This window comes from Procambarus clarkii, chromosome 1 (genome assembly GCF_040958095.1).
Source record: "Procambarus clarkii isolate CNS0578487 chromosome 1, FALCON_Pclarkii_2.0, whole genome shotgun sequence".
In the NCBI taxonomy this organism is placed as follows: Eukaryota; Metazoa; Arthropoda; class Malacostraca; order Decapoda; family Cambaridae; genus Procambarus; species Procambarus clarkii.
In genome coordinates this window covers 53,694,147-53,704,020 of record NC_091150.1, presented here as the reverse complement: position 1 = coordinate 53,704,020, position 9,874 = coordinate 53,694,147, and the positions used below count along the sequence as shown (strand labels likewise).

At 48.5% G+C, this 9,874-nt stretch overlaps 2 protein-coding genes across 2 annotated transcripts; both read right to left on the bottom strand.

Annotated features, from left to right (window-relative positions):
* Positions 1-2,467: 2,467 nt before the first annotated feature.
* LOC138363450 (protein qua-1-like) lies at positions 2,468-5,721 on the bottom strand. The gene is made up of 2 exons (XM_069322660.1): positions 5,675-5,721; positions 2,468-3,242 (listed from the first exon to the last, which is right to left on the bottom strand). Exons 1-2 carry the CDS (start codon positions 5,719-5,721, stop codon positions 2,468-2,470), a joined length of 822 nt encoding a protein of 273 aa, XP_069178761.1.
* Positions 5,722-8,931: 3,210 nt separating this feature from the next.
* On the bottom strand, positions 8,932-9,543 carry LOC123754625 (PE-PGRS family protein PE_PGRS26-like). The gene has a single exon (XM_045737102.2). The coding sequence runs from the start codon at positions 9,541-9,543 to the stop codon at positions 8,932-8,934; it is 612 nt and encodes a 203-aa protein (XP_045593058.2).
* Positions 9,544-9,874: the final 331 nt, after the last annotated feature.

Here is a 9,874-nt window from a genome sequence, read left to right as displayed (position 1 = left end):
TACAAGAGTCAAATAGAGAGAGAGAGAGAGATCTGGGGGTTAACATCACACCGAACCTGTCCCCAGAGGCCCACATCAAAAGGATATCATCCGCGGCATATGCTAGACTGGCCAACATAAGAACTGCCTTTAGAAACTTATGTAAGGAATCGTTCAGGACCCTGTATACCACTTACGTCAAACCAATCCTGGAATATGCAGCTCCAGCTTGGAGTCCATACCTAGTTAAACACAAGACAAAGTTAGAGAAGATTCTGCGGTATGCCACCAGACTCGTCCCGGAACTGAGAGATATGAGCTACGAGGAAAGGCTAAAGGAGTTGAACCTCACGTCCCTGGAAGACAGAAGAGTAAGGGGAGACATGATAACCACCTTCAAAATTCTCAGGAGAATTGAAAGGGTCGACAAAGACAAACCCTTTAGCACTGGCGGAACACGAACAAAGAGACACAGGTGGAAACTTAGTACCCAAATGAGCCACAGAGACATTAGGAAGAACTTTTTCAGTGTCAGATTAGTTAGTAAATGGAATGCATTAGGCAGTGATGTGGTGGAGGCTGACTCCATACACAGTTTCAAATGTAGGTATGATAGAGCCCAGTAGGCTCAGGAATCTGTATACAGTTGATTGACGGTTGAGAGGCGGGACCAAAGAGCCAAAGCTCAACCCCCGCAAGCACAACTAGGTGAGTACACACACACTTAGAAAATCTCAGTTAACCATCCGAATTAACCTTTCATTAGGATCCTGTTGACCCAATTACCCCAAGTAACAAACAAGGACCCAGTAATTAGGTCAGACTCGTTAAACTCCTCCTTCGTCCTTTCTCATTTGCATATTCTCTAATATTCGCTTCTCAAAGGGTCGTTTTTCCAGCAGTTTTCAATGTGTCTGCGGGGGGAGGGGGGGGTGTAGAATTTGTGACTTCTCGTAAGACTGCCTGCTCGTAAGAGTGTCTGCTCGTAAGAGTGTCTGCTCGTAAGATTTTATTTTCGTAAGATTGTCTGCTTGCACGAGTGTCTGCTCTGTAAGACTGCCTGCTCATAAGATTGTGTGCGTGTAAGATTGTCTGCGTGTAAGATTGTCTGCGTGTAAGATTGTCTGCTCGTAAGATTGTCTGCGTGTAAGATTGTCTGCTCGTAAGATTGTCTGCATGTAAGATTGTCTGCTCTGTAAGACTGCCTGCTCATAAGATTGTCTGCGTGTAAGATTGTCTGCGTGTAAGATTGTCTGCTCGTAAGATTGTCTGCATGTAAGATTGTCTGCTCGTAAGATTGTCTGCGTGTAAGATTGTCTGCTCGTAAGATTGTCTGCGTGTAAGATTGTCTGCTTGTAAGATTGTCTGCTCGTAAGATTGTCTGCATGTAAGATTGTCTGCTCGTATGATTGTCTGCGTGTAAGATTGTCTGCTTGTAAGATTGTCTGCGTGTAAGATTGTCTGCTCGTAAGATTGTCTGCGTGTAAGATTGTCTGCTCGTAAGATTGTCTGCTCGTAAGATTGTCTACTCGTAAGATTGTCTACTCGTAAGATTGTCTGCGTGTAAGATTGTCTGCTCGTAAGATTGTCAGCTTTACTTCGGAGGATACCTTTACTCTGAAAATGATTCTGAGTGAGTCAAAATTAGATCTCAGTAAATGGATGAATGAAAGCAGTGCCATTAGCCACGTTCCTTGGGGGGTATGGAGGAGGTTACGAGAGCCACCATCCACATGAATACCACTATTAATAACATCCCTAGTTCCCAGGACGCAGGATTACTAAGAAGACACATGACCATATTCCCGTAGAAGCCATTACCAAAGGTACATCACCAGGGGGGGGGGACTAGTGGTGACCTGGTCAGGAGGTCAAGAATGATAAGAGGACTGGTCCCAGGATAACAGCTTCATTAGACGTTGAGATGTAAGTCTCGTCCTCACCACACACTCAGTCCTTGATAAAGCACTCAGGAGAGTGCGAGTGACCTGGTGCAAAGCATTTCCTTGTGTATTTTGTGGAATTTATATAAGTGTGTGGGTTTTTATCACATGTTATTATGTCTGTGAGAAGACATTACCATTGTTAATTTTATCCTATTCTTACCTTTCACCTTACTCTTACCTTCTTCTAGGAATTACCTTCTTCTCTAACCTATTCCTCACCTTACACCTTACCCCCTTGTAGACCTTACCTCTCCTCTCACCTGTCCCTCACCTCACTCTTTCCTCATACAAACCATCCCATGTAAGTAAGTAATGATCTAAAGAAGGTCAATCCCATGTAAACGTTTAACAAAATTAAAGATAATGATTAAATTGCTGTGGTGAGCAAGCCCTGAGATAAACCAAAACCTCAACTTTCACCTTTGAATTAGAAGCAAGGTGATGCTGGCACGTACTCGGTGTCCTTAATCAACACCTGTAGTAACTGCTGCACCCGAGAAACAAACTCTTGCAGGTGCAACAGGTTTCCAAAATGTGTCAGTTCAGTAAAGAAGAATATCCAATTTATCATTGTCTCGCTCACCCTGACCATTGTCTCGCTCACCCTGACCATTGTCTCGCTCACCCTGACCATTGTCTCGCTCACCCTGACCATTGTCTCGCTCACCCTGACCATTGTCTCGCTCACCCTGACCATTGTCTCGCTCACCCTGACCATTGTCTCGCTCACCCTGACCATTGTCTCGCTCACCCTGACCATTGTCTCGCTCACCCTGACCATTGTCTCGCTCACCCTGACCATTGTCTCGCTCACCCTGACCATTGTCTCGCTCACCCTGACCATTGTCTCGCTCACCCTGACCATTGTCTCGCTCACCCTGACCATTGTCTCGCTCACCCTGACCATTGTCTCGCTCACCCTGACCATTGTCTCGCTCACCCTGACCATTGTCTCGTTCACCCTGACCATTGTCTCGCTCACCCTGACCATTGTCTCGCTCACCCTGACCATTGTCTCGCTCACCCTGACCATTGTCTCGCTCACCCTGACCATTGTCTCGCTCACCCTGACCATTGTCTCGCTCACCCTGACCATTGTCTCGCTCACCCTGACCATTGTCTCGCTCACCCTGACCATTGTCTCGCTCACCCTGACCATTGTCTCGCTCACCCTGACCATTGTCTCGCTCACCCTGACCATTGTCTCGCTCACCCTGACCATTGTCTCGCTCACCCTGACCATTGTCTCGCTCACCCTGACCATTGTCTCGCTCACCCTGACCATTGTCTCGCTCACCCTGACGGTCAAAGCTGAATCTGTCAAAAATAAGAAACTGATATAGTTTCACAGGCCACAAAAAATAACATTTAGAAATCGATGAGATGAATGAAGAGGAACTAGTCCACAATCTACGGGATCTAGATACCTTAGGGATTCAGCCTAACTAAGTCCAAATGCTACGAACATGTATCATCAATACCTTGACCTGGAACAGTACGAAGATGGTCAGTATTGGGGTCAGGTTTACTTAGAAACTTAATCAGAAGCCACTACCAACTGACTACAATATGGCTGATAGCGAGTTTAAAGCACAAGGTGTAACATTAAAAGAAGAAACCTGACCATTTAGAGTTATACAATATTATCACTCAACAATTACAAAGTTCACAGAGGTCATAAGAAACAACAGACTTCGAGAGGATCACAACCTTATGCATCACGCTGTGACAAAACAGTCGCTAACACACTGGAGGCCCGGTCGAGGACCGGGCCGCGGGGACGCTAAGCCCCGAAATCATCTCAAGATAACCTCGAGATAACAACCCCTTTAAGGACAGTGTTTAATGGTAGTACAAAACTGAATTCTCAAGCAACTAGTCTAAATGTCTGCTATCAAACAGGTCCTAGTTTGACTCACAAACTATACAATGTCCTGGTAAAGTTGAGGGTAAAGCAATATGACTGTGCCACACACATCAGCAAGGCCTCTCTCTCTTAGCGCTACTCTCCGAGAAGAAGACCGAAAATCTTGACAAGGAGAACAGATCCCACCATAACGTGCAGGTCGTCTTCAGTACTGCTCGGTGTGCCCTCCTCACCAGCCTCACTATACACTGCACTATAGACACCTACTTGAAAAAAAAATCAATCACCATAAGGCTGAAATTAGCCAAAGATCTAAATGTAGATCATTTCCAGGAGAGATGGCTGAGAGTGAGGACAGAGTTCCCGCCAAACACACACCGAAACTACGACGTTGGTACAACGTTCGAACAACTTTCAACACCTCCTAACCAGTTATAACAACCAATATAACAAGTTGTAACAACGTTCTAATACGTCATAAACACGTTAAGCCAAGTTGTAACAACTTTATTACAAGTTGTAACAAGCGGAAAATAGAGACAGTTACGGTTTGTGTTTCCAGGGTTGCAAGCTTGCCATAAGGGCAGTCGTAAGTCAGAAGGTGTCATGCTACTGCCATCATGGCTCCCACACAATCAAACGTTAAACTACAAAATCAAAAATAATTTCGCAGATTATCTCGTTCCCCGGAGTGTAATAGTACTGGGTGTTGGATGCCACAATAAAATACTTTAACAATTAAATCAATGCCAGAATTGTTACACTATCACAAAAGAGATTTGTTGTTACAGATCAGGACAACTTTTCATCCCACTAGCTATTGTAAGCCCAGTGACTATCAAAGGCGTGTGACTATTAATGCAGGAAGGTTTGAAAACAGTCTGGATGATCCAGTGCCTTACCTCTGGAGATGCAAAAATGCATGCAATGAGGGGTGACCAAGGAGCAAAGTTCAGATACAAGCATGACGGTTCCGAGACAAACATCTGAAGAACACTACAGATCGCTGGAACACTACATGTGTTCTGTGATGCCTCAACAGTACATGGTGTAGCTGCACATTGCTTTGCTCAACAGCAATGTCATTTAATAATATCCAGAGTGGAACTGCACTGACGAAGAAAACCACTTTACCTCAGATGGAACTTGAGGTAAACTACGAACTAGGAACTACGACAATGAGTAGTAACTCGGAGTAACTATTATGGGGCAAACTATCCCCCCTACAATAAAGTAAAGCTGCAGCATGGTGTTATCATCTTAGTGTCTATCGATGGCCCAAGAGATGAATGGATATTAGGTCATGTTGTCTCCATCCAGACACACAGCCAGGCATGTTTAAAAGAATAGTCAGAGTTGTGTCCAAACCTTTAAGATACTATAAAAGCTAGTATACCTAGAGTCTATGGGATGAGGGGGGCCTGGCGACCCACAGACTCACCAGTTCGGACACAGCAAACAGGTCCACAGACTCAAACACAACACATACGCTCACACAGGACAGCTGTACAAAACAGCAATCAAACTCTTATTATGTACTATCAAAGTCAATTCAATGAGAGGAGAGGGGGGGGGAAGTAATTATTAAGGTAATTTTGTTAGACTTCCAACAGTCTTCTAAATTGGGCTCAGAATCGTATTCCGCTCCTCTCTCCTCGTCCACAGTATATATGGAATAAATAAATTCCACAATTTTGCAAATTAAAATAAACAAAAATTAATACATACAAACCATCCACGTTAAGTTACAAAAAACATTTGTAATATTTTGCATCATTAATAAATGTCGCCACTTTCGTTTACGTGGCCAAAGGTACGAGTCCCAAGTAAAAACATCGTTAGATAACATTCATAACATATTCTCTAAATACAATTAGCTTACAAAAGCATGAAGGAGCTGTCAGCTTTGAAACCACTGCGATAATCCATCAATATGGCTTTTTAGCCAACAAATTCAATATAACATGCTTTTACCAACATAATGCATCCTAAATATATATTATTTATATAGTCACAACACAACAAAGCGTTGCTTTAAAACCTAAATGGCAGTAAAATGTTTTCGTTACTAAGCAGCCAGCAGCGCCACTGTCTTGGAGTTTTACCGACGTCAACACGGGCGCCACGTGGACGCCAGTTGACCACAGCGCTAGGCTACAGGCACTCTCACGCCCTCACTTAGCCAGTCACCGGTTCTTTCCAATCAAACTCTCTATGGGTCCTTTGTATCTTCTTCGGGTCCAACCCCGAGGCATAGGTAAGTTATTACGACCTGGCGGTAATAGTTAATCCAACGGGAATGGGACTAAACAACACTAAACAAAACCATCATCATATGTACTTCCTAACTACATACACTTATTACATATGTACAACACACAACACCGCAGGTGTCACTTTCACACAGGACACTACAAAAGAATTTCTGTGATCTATCACGGCGAGTCCACCTCTATCTTCTATCGCCAAACACTTTTTTTTTAGTAAAGAGGATGGAGAGGCATATGTGAAGGAGAGTTTAGAAATGGGAAATACAGTGAGAGTTATGAAAGCCGGCGGCGGGTTGTCCGCCTTGTGTACAACACTCAAGATATTCCCTCAACCTTTCTTTAACGGTACTCACGCTGTCCAGTCCACCTTTCTCAGTAAATTATGAGCCAGTCCTCCAAGGTGTCAAAACACCACTTCCGCCCTCCAGCAGGACGCTGGTTGGTTCCCCTAAAGGCTTCACCTATAATAGGCCTCGACTTAGAGGACAGATGGAGGTTAATTCCATCTAGTAACAAAACTGGGCCATCCCGGGAACGTCGGTCAGATTACCAATACTAAACTGGTTATCACAGATAATTCACTCTCTTCACTGACTCGGCCCACTTGTTCCCACTGGAAAAAGTCTTGGGTTCAGGACTGCCCTCATTGTCTTATGGTGAGAGTGAATGTCTCATAGTGAGAGTGAATGTCTCATAGTGAAGGTGGATGTCTCATAGTGAGAGTGAATGTCTCATAGTGAAGGTGGATGTCTCATAGTGAGAGTGAATGTCTCATAGTGAGAGTGAATGTCTCATAGTGAGAGTGAATGAAGCCACTAGACCTCCCACCCACTACACCTCCCACCCACTACACTTCCCACCCACTACACCTCCCACCCACTACACCCACTACACCTCCCACCCACTACACCTCCCACCCACCTAACAAACCACCACCATGCGCCACTCAACGTTATATCTAGTCACTCAACTCCTGGCTATCAATCAGGCAGGCCGCACTCCTGCACTCAGCGGAGCACGCCGCACTCCTGCACTCAGCGGAGCACGCCGCACTCCTGCACTCAGCGGAGCACGCCGCACTCCTGCACTCAGCGGAGCACGTCATGGTTTCAGCTCCGGCTCACTGGGCCTTCCGCCCGCCTGCACTCTCAAAGGAAAGTTTGCAATATCGCCCAACTTGCCCAAGATGGCGCGAGCGGTTCTCCGGATAATGTCTTGGGTTTGGGGAAAATTCTTTGGTTGAAATGGATTTTTAATTACGCTTGAATTCCTTTAGTATGTTATTTTTCTTGGGGGGGGGGAGAGGAGGGGCAAGTAACGTTGTTCGGTGTTGGTGTTCGGTTTGTTGCACTCTCACCATGGTGGGTGGGAGGTGTAGTGGGTGGGAGGTCTAGTGGGTGGGAGGTTAGTGGGTGGGAGGTCTGGTGGGTGGGAGGTGTAGTGGGTGGGAGGTCTAGTGGGTGGGAGGTTAGTGGGTGGGAGGTCTGGTGGGTGGGAGGTCTAGTAGATGGGAGGTCTAGTGGGTGGGAGGTGTAGTGGGTGGGAGGTGTAGTGGGTGGGAGGTCTAGTGGGTGGGAGGTCTAGTGGATGGGAGGTCTGGTGGGTGGGAGGTCTAGTGGGTGGGAGGTGTAGTGGGTGGGAGGTCTGGTGGGTGGGAGGTCTAGTGGGTGGGAGGTGTAGTGGGTGGGAGGTCTGGTGGGTGGGAGGTGTAGTGGGTGGGAGGTGTAGTGGGTGGGAGGTCTAGTGGGTGGGAGGTGTAGTGGGTGGGAGGTCTAGTGGGTGGGAGGTGTAGTGGGTGGGAGGTCTAGTGGGTGGGAGGTCTGGTGGGTGGGAGGTCTAGTGGGTGGGAGGTGTAGTGGGTGGGAGGTCTAGTGGGTGGGAGGTCTGGTGGGTGGGAGGTCTAGTGGGTGGGAGGTGTAGTGGGTGGGAGGTGTAGTGGGTGGGTGGTCTAGTGGGTGGGAGGTCTAGTGGGTGGGAGGTGTAGTGGGTGGGAGGTGTAGTGGGTGGGAGGTCTGGTGGGTGGGAGGTCTAGTGGATGGGAGGTCTAGTGGGTGGGAGGTGTAGTGGGTGGGAGGTGTAGTGGGTGGGAGGTCTAGTGGGTGGGAGGTCTAGTGGGTGGGAGGTCTACTGGGTGGGAGGTGTAGTGGGTGGGAGGTCTAGTGGGTGGGAGGTGTAGTGGGTGGGAGGTCTGGTGGGTGGGAGGTCTAGTGGGTTGGAGGTCTAGTGGGTGGGAGGTCTAGTGGGTGGGAGGTGTAGTGGGTGGGAGGTGTAGTGGGTGGGAGGTCTGGTGGGTGGGAGGTCTGGTGGGTGGGAGGTCTAGTGGGTTGGAGGTCTAGTGGGTGGGAGGTCTAGTGGGTGGGAGGTCTAGTGGGTGGGAGGTCTGGTGGGTGGGAGGTCTGGTGGGTGGGAGGTCTAGTGGGTGGGAGGTCTGGTGGGTGGGAGGTCTGGTGGGTGGGAGGTCTGGTGGGTGGGAGGTCTGGTGGGTGGGAGGTCTAGTGGGTGGGAGGTCTAGTGGGTGGGAGGTCTGGTGGGTGGGAGGTCTGGTGGGTGGGAGGTCTGGTGGGTGGGAGGTGTAGTGGGTGGGAGGTTTCAACAAAGACAGTTTGCAAAAACAACATCAATTAGAACAAAACCAATTACGACAACGACTACTTTTTTGTATTAGGACAATTACAATGACAGTTAGAACAGGAACGACACTTGCAAATGAGACAATTACAGCAAGAAAGACGAAGGCAGCAAAGACAATTACAACAACAATTGTAACCACAGCAACATGAGCAACAAAGACATAATGGCATGCAATAGCAGGACCCGTGGGGGGGGGGGGGGGTGACTAATTGCTCTTATAAACAACTTGGCCACAATTTCAGTAATTTGGAACTTTAGTTCCACGGCTCCCAGCCACGACTGCTGCTCCACCCGTGGCTGCTGCTCCACCCGTGGCTGCTGTTCTACCCGTGGCAGCTGCTCCACCCGTGGTTGCTGTTCTACCCGTGGCAGCTGCTCCACCCGTGGCTGCTGTTCCACCCGTGGCTGCTGTTCTACCCGTGGCAGCTGCTCCACCCGTGGCTGTTGTTCCACCCGTGGCTGCTGCTCCACCCGTGGCTGCTGCTGCTCCACCCGTGGCTGCTGCTCCTCCACCCGTGGCTGCTGCTCCACCCGTGGCTACTGCTCCACCCGTGGCAGCTGCTCCACCCGTGGCTGCTGCTCCTTCACCCGTGGCTGCTGCTCCTTCACCCGTGGCTGCTGTTCCACCCGTGGCTGCTGCTCCACCCGTGGCTGCTGCTCCACCCGTGGCTGCTGTTCCTTCACCCGTGGCTGCTGCTCCACCCGTGGCTGCTGTTCCACCCGTGGCTGCTGCTCCACCCGTGGCTGCTGCTCCACCCGTGGCTGCTGTTCCACCCGTGGCTGCTGCTCCACCCGTGGCTGCTGCTCCACCCGTGGCTGCTGCTGAGTCATCAACCACACCCTGGGTCATCAACCACACCCTGAGTCATCAACCACACCCTGAGTCATCAACCACACCCTGAGTCATCAAACACACCCTGAGTCATCAACCACACCCAGAGTCATCAACCACACCCAGAGTCATCAACCACACCCTGGGTCATCAACCACACCCTGAGTCATCAACCACACCCTGAGTCATCAACCACACCCTGAGTCATCAACCACACCCTGAGTCATCAACCAGTTACGTCACCTCGTAACTCATAGTGGTCAAGTAAAAAATGTTGTTGTTATAACTTAAAATTATTTTTAATATAATTTAGGCGGTTAAGTTTGCATTAATTATTAAACAGTTCACG